This window comes from Zosterops lateralis (assembly GCF_965231275.1).
Source record: "Zosterops lateralis genome assembly, chromosome: 6".
Taxonomy (NCBI): Eukaryota; Metazoa; Chordata; class Aves; order Passeriformes; family Zosteropidae; genus Zosterops; species Zosterops lateralis.
This window is the reverse complement of record NC_139761.1, coordinates 36,683,242-36,702,955: the sequence shown is the minus strand read 5'-3', so window position 1 is coordinate 36,702,955 and position 19,714 is coordinate 36,683,242. Positions and strand designations below refer to the sequence as shown.

Here is a 19,714-nt window from a genome sequence, read left to right as displayed (position 1 = left end):
TTCTCCTCATTCTGTAATAAGTTACTAGGTTTGCTGGGGCTTAATTTTTTTAGCACTACCTTGTTTCATTTAAACCTTTATTTTGGTATTCTGCCATTTTTCTCATGTACGAAAATAAAAGGACAGGTTATGGTCTGAAACATGCTTTTAGTCAGTCATTCCCTGCATTGCTTATCCCACTTACCATGAATGTGGGTATTCTAATCACTATGAAGACCCACTTTTGATAATTAATCCCATTCATTTTCCTGTTTTGTGGGTATTACTCAGACAGCCTTCCTCTTCATTTTCATCTTTTCTTTCTCCATCTCTTTCACTGGCAGAGGACTAATACTTCAGTTACTAGTTGATTCTCCCTCCTAATTCAGGAGAACTTACACTTTTTCCCTGTCATATCTTCTGGGCAACTGCTCCTCCACAGCAAGGCAGCTCCTGGGACAGTGCCTTGGCCCCAGCCATCCCCTGTCTGACAGTGGGGGTGTTGCTTGGAGGAGCCTCCACAGCTCCTTCTCTCTGGCAGTTTTTGGCCATTTCTTTTATATTTGCCATACTTCCCCTACGCCCAAATCTGTGCTTCGGTGGCAAAGTCAGTGGTGATAGATAAAACTGATCTCAGGACTGTAACTGAATAGCAGAAGACCACTAGCTCTTGCAGGTGGCTGTTACAGACATGGAGGAAGGCCACGTGCTCCTGTCACAACAACTTGAGCAATGTGGAGGGATCAAAATGAGTCCCCCATCTGCTGTGCCCTGTGCACTTGTGCCCCATAATTCATTCATCATCACCACAGCTGCATCAGCCTCTGGAAAAGTGTGCGAATGACTTAAATGCAGCCCCAAGTCAGTCATGTAAAGGGATGGGATTTCCCCTCTTTCTGCAGAGGGAAACAGTACAGCAGGACAGTGAACAAGTGCCAGCACCCTGCAGCAGACAGACTGCAAGTGTCATATTAGAAAACATCGAAACAAAAGAAATACACGATGTAACCTCAGAATTGTCTTGTATAACTGTGCAGGCACAGGTCAAGCCTTTGTTATTGGAAATCTTCAAACCAGGGTCTTAATTCCAAAAACATTTCTTTAAGTCACTCATGAATATGTAAGTTTGGACTTATTCACATAGCAGCCACAGGCTGGGGACCATGTAAGACTTAAAATACAACATGAACCTCAAACCCAAAGCTATGTGGGGTTTTTTTTGAGACTTTATGAAGTCAAATGAATATGAAGGAGTAATACTGGGCTAAAAAGCTAAGAGGTTAAAGGAATCATTGAAACACAACATATACTCAATTGCACAGGCCATGTTTTGTAGTAGTCTGTAGAGATATGGACAACTTCTGTTCTTGTTAAATTGCAATGGCTTTTTTTTCCCCCCAAAGAAATAAACTAGCTTATAAAATACACTCTTATAAAGTGGTAATTTTAATCACTTTGAAATTCAGGTCAATAGTTGAATAAAACTCGATAATGTATTCTAAAAGAAAAAAATAAATACCTCACAGTTCAAAAGTCCTGAGAGAATATCCTAATGCTGATCAGCCTAGATCCTTTTCCTATGGCATTTTATGTGCCACATACCTCCAGACACAGCAAATAAATAAGTGGTCAGTGTGCTGTGTGATCCCACTTAAAACAGAGGGCTGGGGAATATGCAACCTATTCCTGATTCTCTGGCTTCCTGAGTCACTTAACCATGGCACGTCATCAAATTGTATCAAAGTCCCTCTACCCAGGTCAGGTCCTCCTCTGCCACCTCCCAAAATGCCTGTCCTCTGCTGCTGCGAATGCATGAGGACTGGCCTTGTCCCCTACCCACAGAGGACAGGTGCCGGGCAGGGCAGCTGGCAGCCCTGGCATGGGGCAGCAAAAAGGCCTTTGTAATTCTACCCAGCCAGTGACTGCTGTGCCATGACATGAATGCACAGAGAAGACATCCTAATACTCAATTCAGACAAAAGCTAAGTGAGAGCCCTGAAAGTTTCCCTGAGTAAAGACTGCAGGACCCATCCACCCAGTGTTTCTGTTTGGAGTATGCAGGACCATGGTTTAGATACATTAAATCCCCCTCAGCTAATGCAAAATATTAAATTATTCTCTCATCCATGGGAGGTAAGAGAAGCCCAAAGTTTTCTACACCTGCAACAGGTTATATCCAGCTCATTGACTGGCTGTGCCTCTCACAACTCTGTTGTCTGTGGGAATTTCTCACAGCTGAGAGCAAGGATGAGGCCACTGATCTTTGAGAGCTGAGAAAAAGTCTGTGTTATAACACAGAATATTGAGAGGTCCTGCTGCATTTCTGTTTGGATCTAATGACACCTGGGTATTTATAGGAAGGCTGTACTGTAATGCTGTGCTTCCAAATGCACCATTGTCATTCTCCTTGCTCACAGCCAAGTCACAGCATTAACCATCAAATTCAACGACTTCCCTATGGTGATCCTCTCCATAGCCAGAAAATCATCAGGAGGAGCTTTCTTTTCGTAATGAATACAAATAAAATCAAGTCAAGAAACTATTGAATTTTCCTTGGAATGAAAATTAATCAGTCAGATCATCTACTGCACACATGTGAAGCTGTTTGAATTTAGGAATCACAAAATGTGGGCCTGTGCAGGTCATACCACAAAGCAAAGATGGCTGTTAGTGCCACCAAGATAGAATTTTCAGATTAAGATAACCCAGCTCAGAAGATCTAAAACCGTCTTGGTGTCTGACATTGAGCTGTACCTTGAAGTGTGCAGCACAGCCATTTAAAAGCATGGTTTAGACCACAAGAGACCAAGAGACAATGAGGCTACAAGTTGCCTCAGGCTGAAAAAGATTCTTTCTCTGTTTAGGGGATTTACTTAGACTGTCATAGTTTATTAACAGCAGTTTTTAAAGGAATTAATGTCTTTTGCTGCAGCAGTATAGGCTGACTAGCAGATTTCTTCCTGATACAGAGGAAAAGCTAAGGAAAATATAACAAAGGTCAAATGCCATTTTTAGTTGCATGCTGCCTTTGCACTTTCCAGTGTTCCCTTCCAACTGACTCATAAGTAATCTCTTCCCAGAAAGCAGCGTGCACCACTACTAGGTTTTTCCGGGATTCTTTGTTTTCCTTGCTGACTCTTTGTAATAAAATTACAGTCTGAACTGGATCAACTCAGTGCAACACAAAGGCCCTTTGGATAGTACCAAAGCAGTCTGAGGCATTCAGATCAGAGGAGGCTCTTTTAAAAGATGAATCATTGCCTCAGTGAAGTGCAATCTGTTGGGATTCTCTGAGATAACCTGACCCAGGAGAGGAAGAGCAATCCATTACTCAGCCAGGAAGACTTAAGGACAGACCTGCCACCTGCATCTTGCACACAAGGTCATCTTGCTCTGCTGACTAAATACTTCAGCCTTGGAAGACCTTGCTTCCTTTCTCTGCAACTTCAGCTGTACTCAGGACAAGTAGTGCAGCTGGAGATGAATTGGGGAATACAAACTAAAATTATATCCATAGTGTGCTATACACACCTGGCCCCCATAAAGAAATGCAAGAAAAGTATTTTTGTCATAGCTAAACCAGGCCATATGACAATTGCATGATTCTCTCCTTTGCATTCCTTTGCCAAGCATCCTACAAAATAAATGACTCCAAGATGCAATAAATGGCTCTGAGTAACACATTGCTGTACATTTAATATTTGGAAACACCAAGGTGGCACCTGACTACTTTCAGCTAAAACACAGCATGCTGGATTTCAAAGATAGTTACAATAAGAGCAAGATTGAGCCAAAGAACAATAACAGAATTGGAAAAAACACAAACCAAAACCTGGCATCTCAGACTAGTTTTCAGCAGAGCACCACAGTAACGTGAGGAAGAATATTTTCAACAAAGCAAATGAGTGGAGAAAATCGTGAAGGCATCTCAAGCATCTGCTTTGACAGAATTGGACCCAAACAGCTGACCAAGGCCCAAAATAATAGGACAATCCCTACATTCCTTCCCTCGAGGAAAATAAAGTGCTTGCAGGGGTTAGTGGTAGGGAAGGGGACTGAAGTTGATCTCTCTGTCTGGCCATATGACTCATCCAAATACTTACATCAAAGCAACTCTTCTGATAACTGTGAAGCAGAAAAAAAGCATGTTTGATCCAAGTGAAACTACTAGACCTGAAACATGAGTCTGGGAAAATCCAGGGCTACCCTGATGATATGAGTAAAAAGCTTTAGACTGCAGAGGTAGCATCAGCTGCCCGTGTGTGCTGCCACACAACCAATTGACAATTGTTTGTTCTGTCTCCTTCCCACTCCAGTCCCAACATCTTTCAACATCTTTCCAAGATTGGGCTCTTGGACTGTATTTTGTCTTCTTCCCAAATTTCAGCTGCTCAGGACAGTGCTCCTCATGTTTCTTTCCTTACCCTCATAAGAGATGCATCTAGAAGTTGTGTCTTATTCCATACCACATATTTGAGTCTGACAGATGGGATAAAGCAGGGACATTTTTACTCTGTAAGACAGGTTATAGCCGCTACTTTCCTTGGTTCTCCTCTACACTACAATCTTTGTCCATTATAGAAAAGGGCTGTGTAAGCCTGCAATTTTTCCACCTCACTCGCTGCATTTTACTTTCCCTACCTGAAGAAATGTCTTAATTATTTATGCCTGTACAGCATCTTGTACCCATTCTGTTTTAGTATAAATACCAACAAACACAATACATTGTGCAATGTGCAGAACGAAGGAAGACCTTCCTGTCCTCAGAGACAGATGATATCTGTACACAGTTTTGAACGGAGCGTTGTCAATTAAATACTGCAGCACAAGGAAAAGAATAAAATCTCTTAAGCAGCAACTGATTATTTCTGGTAATTAAACGTCTGATCCTTTAATTTTAAAAAGGAGAAATGCTAGGGTTCATTCCCAATGAAATGCATTCTTCAACCCTGTTAATGCCCCAACATATCAGTTCCTGCAAATTGGATATAAGATGATTTAAAAATAATTTAGTCGGGACCCCTGATGGTTTTTTCATCTCCTTGCTATCTTGTCTCCTCCAATGTTCTGTTTTTTTCATTACTGTGCAGAAAAAATATTTTCCCCAATTCTTCTCATTACAGCACAGAGAGAGCACCCCAGGCTCAATATTAGATCCTGTAGATGCATGGGGAAAACTCTGACTGAAGTCTGGAAAATCCAGATTCCAAAATATTTCCATAGTGAAACTCTGCAGATGAAAACTGTGGGAGAGGTTTTGATACCAGCTCTCCTATGGGAAAATGTTCTAAAACTGCCTTTACTTCTGTGCTAAGCAGGCATCATAATGCACACTTTTCCTGCTCATCCATCTGTTTCTCTTTCATAGGAAATCTGTGAGAATCCACGGTTTATTATTGGTGGAGCCAACAGAACAGATATCTGCCAAGGAGAATTAGGTATGAAATTCTTACGTTAACTCTGCACTTTTTAAATCCTGCATCGTGGTTTAGCTCTCACTTAATTGTCTCTTGTTTCCAAGGTGATATCTGAAATCCTCTCAAGTGATTCCTTCGCTCAGTAGCAAATTGTTGACATCTGCTTAGTAGCAATCTAGGCAAGAACTTTTAGTGAAAGATTCGCATGACACAGGGAATTCTTAATGCAGGTAACAGTGCTCATCAGATTTTAGGCTTTTTCTAAACATCATCTGTTTAGCCTGTGTGCACCCAGCCATGAACAATGCCCATGAGAATTTCTAGAGCACAAACAGATAAAGTGCTAAAGTACTGCAGAACACTTGGAGAATCCTGCTGTACTGAGAATTAACATGTCACTTTGCAGTATCTCAGGTTTTCCTTTTGATTCTATTTGCCCTCTTTCTTTATTTTGTCTGCTGCTTCTGCTCATTTACAGGAAACTGCTGGTTTCTGGCTGCCATTGCTTGCCTGACACTGAATAAAAAACTACTCTGTAGAGTCATACCTCATGATCAGTCCTTTATACAAAACTATGCTGGCATCTTTCACTTCCAGGTGAGTCACTCTGTCTAGTGGTAAGCATATGTATTTAACCAAGGCTCAGCTCTTGGCATGCGCTTCCCTCTTTCTCCACCCTTTGGAAGCATGAGTGACAGCAGGGAGGAAAAGGGATTGAATTGCCTCACCCCAAACTCTTCCATCAGGGCAGTCACAGAAGTGCAGCCAATAAAAGCAATTAGGGAGCATTAACCCACCAAGGAAGCATTTGCACATTGCAGTGTCCTGGGTGTAAGGAGTAACAACAGGTGCCTGGTCCTGCCTCACTGCTCAGATGCAGCACTACAGCCAGCAAGAGCAGCTATTTTTAGGCCCACAAATAGCTGGTCTGTCAAAACAAGTTATCAAAGAACTTCTTATTCAGTAAAGATTGACTGCTTTCCACACTTCCTTTGGTTCTCTTAAGGAACCTATCTGCCCAGGGGGAATTCAGTACAGCTGCCTCCCTCTCCTCTCTCGGCCTGATTTTTCAGCCAGGCTTCCCCTCCCTGCACCAAATCAATCCAATTTCGGTTTTTTTCTGTTTGCCTTTGAGCAGTTCTGGCGCTATGGAGACTGGGTGGATGTGGTCATCGATGACTGCTTACCCACCTACAACAACCAGCTGGTCTTCACCAAGTCCTCCCAGCGCAATGAGTTCTGGAGTGCCCTCCTGGAAAAGGCCTATGCCAAGTAAAGCAAACTGTGGGACAGCATTTAGAAGCACACAGAGAATATATCTGGATACAACAATGCCTTTTCACATGCCTTGGAGTTCGGGATGGGTTAAAGTGTATTTTCTAGGAAGTTTTGCTACTCATTCAAAAAATATATTTGATTTTCAGCATACCTTTCTTTCTTTTTCTATCTGCTCTTTCTTTTTTTTTTTTTTCTCTGTGTGCAGGTGGCATGTTTTAGAACTTTTAACTTGTGAGTTACCAGACAGTTTGTGGGTTTTTAGTATGTGTGTTTACATAGCTTTAGTTACGCACACACAAGATGGATGCAAATATATAGGTAGGTATCTATACCTGTGTAAAATAATATTTTTCTTTGCTCTTTTCAAGACTCCATGGGTCATATGAAGCTTTGAAGGGAGGCAACACCACTGAAGCCATGGAGGACTTCACTGGAGGAGTCACAGAGTTCTATGAGATAAAGGATGCCCCTAAAGATATCTATAAAATCATGAAACATGCCACTGACAGAGGATCCCTCATGGCCAGTTCCATTGATGTGAGTCCATATGAACTTTGCAGATAAGAAATGACAGAGGAGAGGGACCTCTCCATTCATAACCAAATATATACCACCTTTAGAACTGCTTGGTTCAGCCACATAGGAAACATCCATTTCTAGGAGATGGAGTAATCCTCCCTAGAGACCAGCCATTAGCAAACAGTGAGTACCAAAAGGGAAATAAACAGAATCAGAATAGGTGCAATCAGCAAAACCTGCACCCTTACCCTTCAGGGCCCTAAGCCAGTGAAATGAGGTTAGTATGAGGATGCTGCAACTCTATTAAGACACGAATCCTCATGTCAAAGATGTTAAGTGTGCAAATTAACATTTTATTGTTGACATGGCTTCCGACTGTGTTCACTTATTGTGATAAATTTAAAAGTTAAAAATTTAATACTTTGTGGAGTACCATATTTCAGTAAAGGTGGGAGAACAAACAGTGCTATTGGCCATTGTAGATAAGTATGCACATGAGGGAAAAGAGAAGTAACCCAGGCTATCTTTTACCACTCATCTTCCTCCATGATACTTTTCTCCCATTCTCTGTGCCAGGATGACCTGGGCTTTTCCTATGGAGCAGCTCCTCGGAGCAACATTGGGGAACTGATTGCTCGCATGGTGAAGAATCAAGAAAATGCACAGATGACTCAGTCCACTGTAGACTACCAGGGGATGGAGGAGAGGCCAGCCTGGGTATGTGTCCTAAGCAGTTGACTGATAACTAAGTGGATAAAACCAAAGTGGTTTTATCTACAGACAATTAGAGAAACATATCACCAAGCTTTTAAATCCTTTTTTGGTTTCACAGAATAACACTAATGAAATGTTCTTATGGATGCTCTTTGATGTGTGTGTTAGAAGACTGCAGTGCTCTCCAACATAGTGACTGATACTACAGGGCTTCACTGGTATTGAGGCTTTAAAGGGCTGTTGACTTGTGACACAGGTTTATAATTTGCAGAACAAGATATTTATTAGTGGATTTTATCAAATCTCTTGCTTGAATAGGGTGGAGAGAATGAAAAAAATAAAATACTAGAAAAGAACATGATCCTTGAGTGTGCATGGCATGTCAAAGAAATAAAAAAGCAAGCTCTGCATAGTTCTCAGTCCAGGCAAAAAAGCTCTTTGTGAACTTATTTTGAGACAGAGTGCTCTACTCCTAAATGTAGGAGAGTCTGCTCTAGGGACTGTGCTCTTTTTTGATTACTGCCAACAAAGCCCTCGTTAAAAATGCCTAACAAGGAGAAGGAAAAACATGTTGAGTTTTGTATGTGGGATGAAATACAAAGTAACTCCAGTATATCCGCCTAAGTATCTAGCAAAATAAAGAGATGGATGTTAAAACCCTCTAAAAAATCCCCTCCTGGACAACTTAGAAGCTTTCAAATCTGTACAGGGACACTGCTGCCTTCTCTGTGTCAGGCAGCTGTCATACCTTGCCCTTTAGGAAGCTGCATTTCCATGACAATGGAATTACATACCTTGTTTTACAGGATGTGTGGGGAAGGGTGGGAGAAAAACAAACAAAAAAACCCAAAGAAAAATCCTCCACAATTACATCACTCAAAACTTTTGGTTGTGCAAACTTTCTTCTGCATTTGCAGCTGAAATAGCTGATTTTTTCCTCTTCTGGCATCCATATTTAGTTCCTGCAAAAAGACTGAAATGGTGTCATTCTTTGGGAAATACCAGTATGACTATCCTGTTTTGCAAGCATGGCTGCCCAAACTTCCCATGTCTGGGGGCAGAATTTCCTCCCCAGTGACTGTCCACTAAAAAAAGATTGCAAAACTCTTTCTATACTTGTTGGCCCAGCAGCAGTTGCGCTGCTGGTTATTGCATATTCCTGAACGATCACCAGGAAAAAGATCAGGACTCTGATGGAAAGAGGCAGATGAAACCCTTCCAAAACCTGCACTCTGAGAAGTTGTCCAGGGCACCAGAAGTTAATGTTCTTAAACAGAAAGAAGAGAAAGGAGTTCTGACAAATAATGATGGCAACAACATGAGAAGAAATTAAGAAAAAAAGGAAATAGGTGTGAGGTTATAGTATGAAAACAGAATCAAGGGAAAAGAAACCAAACAGATGCTAAAGTGAAATAATGGAAAACAATTGCAACATCCAGGAAATATTTGGATGAGATCCTCCCTGTGCAAGCTGAGAACATTTCTGTGTGACTTTACTGATTGTCCCCAGGATCCAGCCTGCCTTTTTCATGCCATCAGATGTGTCAAGAAGGGGTGACAGAGTTACTGACAGGACTTGCAGGCATCTCTCAGCAACAGACACAAAGCAAAAGGGGAAGTTTTGCTCGTGGTCCATGTAGCAGGGTCTGCCCCTCTCACCAATACTGGAGATCTCTTGTACAAGTACAGCAGGCTGTGTGCATCTGACATCTTGCTTCCAATTCCAGGTCTCACAGATAAACAAGTAAAAATCCATCAGACACACTAAAAGCTGATGACTAAGACAGCAAATGTATTTACACCTGAGCAACACAGTTATGCCCTTCCTGAAAGTTAGATGCAATAAAATAGTGTCAGTTAGCAGGAACAGTGTATTAAATAGGGTGTTTGAGTGTTATTGTGATAAGATAGGAACCAGGTGGAAAGATGAAAGTATCCTAGGTGTTGATTTGCTCTGATGTTTACCTGGTTCATGTGTAATAACCTTACTGAGCTATACAAGAACATACTATCCTAGAAAAGGCCTTCTAGGCCTCCAAGAGTTCTTCTAATACAAAAAGCTAATTATTTGATTAGGCATGCAATATCCTGCCACGTCCCAAGCACAAAAAGTGATAGCCTACAAAAAAAAGGGAAAACAACAAGAGAAAATGTCCTTTCCAATTGATAATATCAACTTTTTCCATTTTTAATTCATACTTCACTCTTTTCTAACCATCAACGTGAATTCTATGGGCACTTAGCTCGACCACCTTGACAAACACAAAGAGGAGAACAAGGCAAAAGATCCTGTCACCTGAACGGTGCCACCCTTCCTCTGAAACCCCTGGGTGGCATCACCTGTTGCCCAAGTCCCATGGGTTTTTCTCTCTGTCCACCAGACCATAGTGCCGATGCAGTACGAGACACGGATGTCCTGCGGGCTCGTCAAAGGGCACGCCTACTCCGTGACCGCCGTGGAAGAGGTACGTGCGCCGCTCCCCTCCAGCTATGCACAGCTGCAGCCACCGCAGCATGGCAGCAAAGCCATGGGAGGTATGAAAAGCCAAACTGATCATGAGCCAAGAAATCAAAATTATATTGAAATAAGTAAAAATCTTGTGGACAAAGAAACCTATCCAAGTTTTGGCTCTGTGGGGAAATGCCCACTTGGGCAAAGGTGGTCGCAGGCAGCCAGCTCCTGGTCTTACAGCTTTCCCATAGTCACCCCAAGAAGATCAGGCTGGGGTATGGCCCAGAAAAGCATCATTACTGAAGGGTGTGGTGACAGGTAGAACATCTTCTTTTGAACCTACTCTCAGTCTATTTTTGTTGCATTCTTTTTTTCAATTAGACAGTATTTAAAGGGGAAAAAATACGTCTGGTAAGGCTGAGAAACCCCTGGGGCCAGGTGGAATGGAATGGAGCCTGGAGTGACAAGTGAGTAAAACAGAGCTTCACATGATTTGAAAAAGGAATTGCAGCTGTATTTTCCTTTATGCAGCTTTTGCATGACCCTAATATTCAGTAATGAGGTACCTGGATTGTCTTTGTTGCCATTTTAAAGTTGATTGAGTGCTTAGCTGAAGCTGTAAAAATGAAAAGAGTACCTAGTAAGATGTTAAGAGAGGCTTTAATAAATGGAACTTAAGACAGAAGCCAGTCTAATGATTCATTAAATCTGATTTTATTGTCCATTTTCAAAACACAGTGTGACAGTAGAAAAATTTCTTAAATTATGAAAGAACTGAATTAAGCAGGATGCCAGTGTTTTGCCTAAAGGAATTTCAATAGGTATGTCAATGATAATCTGCAAACACCTTTTCTTCAAGCTAAGTAAAATTAACACAGTTCAGCAGATGTTTGAGAGCTGCTAAGAGGAATTCTGAGAGGAAGGCAGAGAGAAGTAGGACAATTGCTTCTTTTATTTGGGCGTGTGGAGAAAAGGATAGTATTGAGAACAAATAGTTGCAATGTTTCACTCTATGAGGCTAAAGTGTAGAAACTAATGAAAACTGTATCGCAAATCCTAAGCTAACTTGTTTACTCCTTTGAAGGTCAGAGGAGTGGGACTCTGTTGACGAAGCAGAGAAAATCCGCCTGCAGCACAAGGTCGCGGAGGATGGGGAATTCTGGTGAGAACATCAGTCTAAAACCAGTGCTTCTCTAGGAAATATGCAATCATAGCAAAAATGAATGACATTGTACTACTACAACTCTGCTAAAACCATTGCAGTGATCTCTGCTCCCCTTCATATTCCCAATAAGCCCTGCTCTGTGATCCCCTCATTCTTCTGCCAGGGATTATTCAGTGCCATCAGCACAGCCTTTCTAATTGTGCTACACTTCCATAAGGTCTCCATCACCCTTCCTACATACCATCCTCTCAGCTCAGTTTCCCTGAGTTTGGAGCTGTGGTAACTGACCAACCAGCAGACCAAAAGCATTTGGAAAACATGGCACTCTCACTGCAAACTTGTCCCAGTACAAACAGTGCTGTTGGTCACTGTCCTCCACCTCCCCAGGGTCTTTCAGACAACTGCCAATCATGTAAAGGCATTTCAGTTCAATTTACCCTGAATTCCTCCAGGATATCATTTAAAGATTTCATGAGGCACTTCACAAAGCTTGAGATCTGTAACCTCACACCTGATACTCTGGAAGTGGATAAATTCCAGACCTGGACTGTGTCAGTCAACGAAGGACGCTGGGTGAGAGGCTGCTCGGCTGGAGGTTGCCGCAATTATCCAGGTGAGCAAAGAGTCTTGAGAGATATAGCCTCTTTCATGGGGACTAGGTTAGATCCCAAAAGCTGAGTCGTACCACAGCCTGGTTAGTGCTCAGCCATAGGAAAAGCCTTGCTTCCTCAGTGGACAAGGCATATGACTGGTAGCTGGAAATCATCTGTCACTACGCTGTAACAGAACATCGTAAGCCCAAAAGGCACCCCTGGCGAAGATAAATCATTGTTCAAATACTTCACAGTGCCCCAAGTAAAAGGGATAATTTTCACCCTGACAGTTAGATTTCACTTGGGAAATTCACCTTTGTGGTTTAGAATAGGTTTAGGGACTTTGGAAGTTTATCAGATGACAGTTCTCCATATAACCTCATTAGCTAGGCAGATGCTAGAACTAAGTAACAGACATAATATGTAAAAAACCCCATGTATGTCTTAGCCAATTTTAGCCTTTCCCTCAGGAGCCGTAGGGAGAGAACTTAAAAGTTCTCTTTGATCATGAACACCATTGGAAGACTGAAGCTTTATGTGTTTTCTTTGGGGTGCTGGTGGGATTTCACAGATACATTTTGGACCAATCCCCAGTATCGCTTGAAGCTCCTGGAGGAAGATGATGATCCTGAGGATGAAGAGGTTATCTGCAGCTTCCTTGTTGCGCTGATGCAGAAAAACAGGAGGAAAGAGCGCAAGCTGGGAGCCAACCTGTACACCATTGGCTTTGCCATCTATGAGGTAACAGCTCTAGATTTTGCTCTTTGCACTGTAGTTGCAAATCCTGAAAGTACGCATTTACCAAGAGAGTCACTGAATCATTCGGGCTGATTACATCAATTTTTGCAATTTTTGCTTTGCAAAGAAGTCAGAAAATCTGGAAGAGAGGAAGGAAATTCAAGTCTTTCTAACTGCTCGTACCATAGTCAGGTTTTACCCATCTATTAAGTGAGACACTTTGTAGGCTTTTATAGAGACCTAATGCCAGATTTTAGCATATTCTTTTCCATGTATTCTTCAATCTCCCTTTTGTCCTTTCTGAAACTAAGCATTTAATTGGCAGAAGAGTGCCAATGAGTGAAAAAGGAAACAGACATCCAATACTAATATGTAGCAATTAAACTCTGTCCCTGCTATTGACTTGAAAAAGTCAATTTACTCACTCCTTTGCACAAACATATTTGGTTCAGATTTTAGCTGATTTCATGTAGATGCCAAGAAACCTAGAAAGGAAGAGGGAAAGTGCTTGTCTGACTGTGGGCATTTTAATTACTGTGTCCCTAGAACTCTAGGTGAATGCCCTTCTGTGTGACCTATAAACATGCAGCCTCCCCTTGCAGCTCTGACTATTTCTTCTCTCTGTTTCTCCCTAAGGTGCCCAAAGAGGTATGTGCAGAATGGAGCCAGATTGACATCTTGGTGTATAACCACAACTAGTGTTACTGTAGTGCTTGTCAGTAAGTCAGCAGGAGACTGTCCAGTCAAGTTTGTTTTCAGGGATGTAACAGCAGTAGAACTGCTAACTTTTTGGGTTTGAGAGTTTATTAGTAACATTTTTTGAGTAATTTTTAGTTCCTTCTCACTTGCACCCCATTTTCACTTGGACCTTTGCCTTGGTGTTTCTTTTCTCTTCTGTGGTGGCCTGGCCATCACTTGCACAGTTGGTCAGAGATCCAGGAAGCAGTGCCTGTGAGGGCTTAGCCTCTGCACTCCATGCAGAATCACCCTAAGCCACTTGCATTTCCTCCTAAAAATAATACAAATCACCTACATTCTGATATTTTTTGATTGCCTACATTAATAGTATTTTCAGAAATTGAAGAAAGCTTAATAAAAATACAGATTCCATTTTTTCTGAGCCTGACAGTAGCTGAATTATTGGCATCACAAGTTTTGCTAACAAGCTCACCTGAAGGCTGTTACCTGGAAAGCATGAGGATGACAGTGAGAATGTTGTCTTTGCCAACTATCTTGCAGATTGTTATTTCTCAAAAAACAGCCTGCAATAGTTCTTAGCCCACAATTCTTGGCTTAATTTTCATATTTGAACTAATGCGATGTTTGTTGCATTTGTTTAGCAGATACAGAACTCATGCTTTGTCTAGACAAGGACATGTTTCCACTGAAAGCATCTTCACTTTACCACTCTGCATGTAGGAGTTTGCTTTCACCATTCCTTGCCATACACCCTCCAAGGAAAGTGAGCTTTCCTGAGGTTTGATAACTATAACCCAGCATCTAGCAAAAGAGTCAGATACAAATGCCTCCACAGCAGAAGTCAGCCACACAATCTGCAGCTGGAGCAGCTCTCAGAAGCCAGCTAGACTCAGTCAGTAGCAACTTAAAGGTGACAGGCTCTGTACCTGCCACTACCCACCATCACTGAGTCCTGTGCTTGCTAAGCTGCTGCTTCCTGTGTTTTCTGTCCCAGCTGTGCATTGACTGCATGGCAACCCACTGGGGCAATGGGCAAGGCTTCCTTGAAGACAAATTGGCTCATTTGTTCTGCAGATGCATGGTACTAAGCACCACCTGCAGAAGGATTTTTTCCTCTACAATGCCTCCAAAGCTAGAAGTAAGACCTATATAAACATGCGAGAAATCTCTGAGCGCTTCCGGTTGCCTCCCAGCGAGTATGTCATCATCCCATCAACGTATGACCCCCACCAGGAGGGAGAATTCATCCTCAGGGTCTTCTCAGAGAAAAGAAGTCTTTCAGAGTAAGTTGCAGAGATATTTATCTGGCCACATAGATGGAGTGACCTTGCTACTCTGCTAATGTCATGTTACCAGTTTGCTACACCCTGTTTTTTATCTTCTTAACCTCATTAGAAACTCCAAGCTGCAAACTCATTTCCCCAAGCTTACTTTATAGACTAACAAGAACCTGCTTTGAATCGTCTTTGGAGAACCTTACTGCTTGCAGGATATCCTTTGCAAACAAGCCATTAGCCATTTACTAAGACTAAAGAAACATTCAATGTTATAAAGGCTCTTTACAGGAGTAAGCCAGGCAGCAGCCATCCTGGAAATGGTACTTGGGATGTTCAGCTCAAACTGGGAAAAAGCTACTCCTAGAGCCTGCAGCTGTAATGCTGGAAGTCAGCCCACACCACTGGCTCCTTGGAAAGTTCAAGTGGCTGCTTAGAAACCACCTAAAGAAACAAGCAACTTTGGGAACAGTCACTTTCCTGATTTATTTATTTTCTGCTTTCTACTTAGGGAGGTTGAAAACATGATTGAGGCAGAGCGTCCATTGGTAAGTACTGTCTGGGTCCTCTTTTGTGTATAGGGGTAGAGAGAAGAGGAACACAATACCTAGGGAAACCTACAGCAGGAAATCCTTTGCAGCTGCATGACAGCATGCTTATCACAAATTCTCATCTTTTTTCTCATCAAGATACTTCTGTTGAGACTTTTTATATATGCTACTTTCTGAATTTGATTCAGACCAGAATGCTTTTGCAGATTTGAAATGTGGTCCTGGCATAAAGAAGCTGGATGCTAAGCATTGTCTTTGCCTCCATCAATGGAGATTGTCCATTTATCAAGGGAGGTCTAGCTCTGTGCTCTGAGACACTTTCTTTGTGAAGTTGGTATCTCATCTAATAAGAAAAAAACTACCTTATTTTGAACTACCTGCTTTCTCAAGGGGAATCCTAATAGTACTCTGATTCAAAATAGCATCCATGACAAGTTCTAACTCTTCACCCTGGAGTTTTACACATCTGTGGGAATATACTAGAGCTAACAGTACAGTTACTCTTGAAAAAAAAATCAGAGGAAATGCAGAGAATTGAGTTCCATCAAACCTTGCTCTAAGATGCTTTTGTTTTTTGTCATAGTGGAAAATAACTGTCCAGATACAAAGCAATTAAATTGTCACTTCAGATTCAGTGATCTATGGGCATAGAAGTTCAATCTCCACTGCACTGGCAGGTTGGGAAAAAGAAAAGGAATACTGAGAGCTAAAGAGATTTTATTCAAGCAAAAGCCTCAGATGAGATGAGACATAGATTTGGTATGGCTTTTGTAATGTGTTTCCTTCAGTATGCCATTTCTTGGTGGGTGCATGTTCCCTCCTTTTTAGTGATTTGAAAGCTGTATAAATATAAGAATGGGAAAAATTGTATGAGTATAGGAACTAGAAAAAATGAACATACGAAAAATTAAATAAAAATAGGTTTGCCATCAGCTCTGCATAATCTGATCAAGCACTTTTTAATTTTGTCTCTTCATACAGAAGAAAAAGGGCAAGGTAGGTATCTATGCAATGTGCTAAGTGCCAGCAAGGCAAAGAGCATGTGCAGTGCATGAGCAGGGGCAGAGTCCCCTGGTATTATAATTTTCTCTGTGTCTGGAAACTGCCCTAGTTAATGAAGGGTGCTGGGTATGAGGCCATTTGCATGCAGCAAAGATTTTGTCTTCTTACATTAGATTCCAATGAAATAGCATTTGCATCATATACCCCTCTCACTCAAAAGGGTGGTGAAAGGGCAACAAACTATTCAGCTTTATCAGTTCAGTCCTCTGGGTTGCTCAAACTGTTCTTCCTTCATGCCCCCTTCATAGGCAACCCAACACCCCTTGCTAGTGAAAAGCACCCCTTCTCCAGATGTGCCCTGACACTTGTTTCCATTGCCTAGTGCAGCAGCCACTCCCCTTTCCTGAAGTTTCTACTCACCAAAGTCCACGATTCCATTTTTGATTCGACACAACACATTTTGAACCTTGAAAATGTAATGAGATATTTTAATTCCAAGACAGGATGATTGTAATTAATACTCTAGAGTAATACATTCACATCATGTAGCAGTTTTTTCCTTGTTTAAATGCACCAAACCAGAACAATGGCACATGGCTGCTTATAGCTGAGAACTTCAACAATCAGTATAGAGAAAGAACATAATTAACAAGCTCCTACACAAATAACTCCTTTTCTGTGTATGATTCACATTTTGTTTGTTTTCAGGGCTACTGTCCCTCATTGAGGGGCAAGCTCATCAGTTTAGGTGATGAGAATCTTGGAGGCTCACTTTGCTTAAAAACAGGGAGAAAACCCCACAAAAACAAACAAAACAAACAAACAAAAATCACCCAACTAAAACACCAAAACAAAACCCCACAAAGAAACCCCAAACAAAAACAACAAATGTGTTCAATTACTGTCTTTCTGACAAAAAAATCTAGAATCCAGAAATTGCACTATTTTGCAAAAAGACTTTTGCAGCTTTTTTTTAGCATGAGAAAAGCAGTAACTGCAGAAATTTTTCCACCCTTTTTTAAAATCCTTTCTTTTCTCTCATTCCAAGAAACGGCTTCTCTTTTTCTGCTTTCAAGAGCAGGACTTGTTGCTGCATGCATTTTCCACGGAATGCTTGTGACCAAATATTTTCCTTCCCACTATTTCTTGTGTAATTTCCATTTCTCTTTTGCTCTCCTCTTCTTCTAGCCTATCATCTTCGTTTCTGACAGAGCGAACAGCAATAAGGAGCTGACAGCAGACGAAAATGCTGGCAAAGATGGTGAAAAGACCCAAGCAGATGGGAAAAAGGTTTCTGCAGCAAGTGGCAGAGGGGGAAATAGAGCTTGGTCTGGCTACCACAAAAGAGTGGCTGGGGAGAGCATAGGAATGGGGCAGAGAGGTGTCCTGAGATACTAAACAGCTTCTCATCAAATCTTAACATGACTCACATCTGGTTTATGTGGATCTAATGGGCATGAGCACAGAGAGACTGTCCCTTAAGTTATTTAACCTGAAGGTTAAATGCAGGAGGATTTAGTTGCTTGAAAACATCTCCTGGTTTCTCTGTCATATCCCAGTTGTGAGGGATTCCTTCTCCACATCCAACTCACTGCCACTCGGCCCCCTGAGGCAGTACTGCTTCACAGAGGGCAGTGCACAAACTGCACCCAAAGGCTGCAGAAACTCCTGGCAATGACCACAGCCTCTCCTGTTACCAACTACACACCTCTATCCTAGTCCCTGTTGGCCAGAGGACAAAGGACAGGTAAACCCAGGAGATCCAGCCCCGCCCCCCCCCCCCCCCCCCATCTTTTCCAGCACCCCACCTCTTTTCCCTCACTTCCAGAGAGGGAAACCAGAGTAGCAAATTCAGGGTTTCTGCCTGCAGGTGGGTCAGACAACATATCCAACAGCCAGATCCCACATCCAGGCTTGTGGCATCTGGAGGCATGGCTAGAGCATCTTTTACAGGGAGAGTGCTGTTCTGCTCCATGACTGCCAGAGCATGCAGATGGCAAAGTGGGAAACAGCCTAAACTTTCCTCTGCATTTAGACAAAGAAAAACAAGAACTAAGCCAAGAAATTCATTTTGTTACCTATAATTTTCATTTCCATTTTCAGTATCAGCTTCAGAGTTCAGGTTTGTACTTTCCATGTATCTGAGAAAGCTTCATGTTCCTCGTTTTCCTCTGTCCCATATGCCATTTGTCTTCAGCAAGAGTCCCCCCACATCATAAAGAATTCTCACATCATCATTTGTAGCCTACAAGGCAGCTGTGAGTCAGATATTGTGTCCCTGCCCATGACAGGTGGGCTTGAACAAGGTAATCTTTAAGGTCCCTTCCAACCAAAACCATTCTTTGATTCTCTGATATGCATCTTCTGCTCCAAACTTCTCTTTCACAATATTTTGGAACAAAAAAATTAGAAGATAACTGCCAGTGGAAGTAATTATTTAGGCTCCTTCAAATAGAAAATGGAGCAATGGTACGAATAAATAAAATTAAATATTTGGCAGTTTTAAGGAACAGAATTAACAAAAACATGGGGAAACCCATTCCTCCAAAGGCCTCCAGATTCACTAAGATGATCCCTCACACAAGGGAAAGTGAGCCATCCAGGCCCTTTCTCTTCTCCACTGGGCTCAGGATGTATCTCTTCTTTGCTTGTCTCTTTTCAGCGTTCTTCAACAAAAGCTCATGAGGAGAGTGAAGAGCAGAAACAGTTCAGGAATATTTTCCGACAGATTGCAGGGGATGTGAGTATGGAATCGATCCCTGTCTCTGCCCTCAAAGCAGCCTGGCCACAACAGCTCCTAAATCAACTAATCCATGGATTCAAAACACTGAATATTAAAATTTCCTTTGCACTTCCTCCCATCAAATTCTCTTTGCAATTTTGACATAAGTAAAATCAAATTAAAACCCCATTAAGTGTACAGCTACCCTCATATGTATGTATAAGCTATTCCCACTGTGTCTGAGGGAGACATTTAAAGTCAGCCTTTTTCTTCTATTTCTCCTATAGGATACTGTTTTGCACAGCAAGTATAAATAAGCTAGAAATGCAATGCCCTCTGGTATATGCTTAACAAGGGAAGTTAAAGATAAAAACAGATCAAAGAACCGCATAAATCAAGTGGCTGCAAATGGGATAGAGGAGTTTTCTGATTTTGCTATTTGATTTACATGCTGGCTTGAAATTTTAATTCTTCTAGTTGTAGTTTAATGAGTACAATTGTATGGTAACTTCAAATTTACCTTGTACTGCAGCCTCAAGAAAGAGTTGGACTAATGTTTACATGAAATAGAATGCCCTCTGTTTTGAAATATGTATATGCTTTACTGAAAA

At 41.7% G+C, this 19,714-nt stretch overlaps 1 protein-coding gene across 4 annotated transcripts in view; it reads left to right on the top strand.

Moving 5' to 3' along the window:
* Nucleotides 1-19,714, top strand: part of CAPN3 (calpain 3) — a 30,416-nt gene that overhangs the window by 961 nt on the left and 9,741 nt on the right. Inside the window, exons 2-17 of one of the 4 annotated variants that reach the window (XM_083863882.1) lie at nt 5,348-5,417; nt 5,875-5,993; nt 6,535-6,668; nt 7,043-7,211; nt 7,770-7,910; nt 10,289-10,372; nt 10,741-10,826; nt 11,444-11,521; nt 11,977-12,137; nt 12,689-12,858; nt 13,492-13,503; nt 14,629-14,837; nt 15,340-15,376; nt 16,361-16,375; nt 17,570-17,671; nt 19,044-19,121. In XM_083863882.1, coding sequence (XP_083720008.1) covers nt 5,348-5,417; nt 5,875-5,993; nt 6,535-6,668; nt 7,043-7,211; nt 7,770-7,910; nt 10,289-10,372; nt 10,741-10,826; nt 11,444-11,521; nt 11,977-12,137; nt 12,689-12,858; nt 13,492-13,503; nt 14,629-14,837; nt 15,340-15,376; nt 16,361-16,375; nt 17,570-17,671; nt 19,044-19,121 — 1,665 coding nt within the window. Of the gene's footprint in view, nt 1-5,347; nt 5,418-5,874; nt 5,994-6,534; nt 6,669-7,042; nt 7,212-7,769; nt 7,911-10,288; nt 10,373-10,740; nt 10,827-11,443; nt 11,522-11,976; nt 12,138-12,688; nt 12,859-13,491; nt 13,504-14,628; nt 14,838-15,339; nt 15,392-16,360; nt 16,376-17,569; nt 17,672-19,043; nt 19,122-19,714 lie in introns of all 4 variants that reach the window. The other 3 variants (XM_083863883.1, XM_083863881.1, XM_083863884.1) reach the window with 3 other exon arrangements.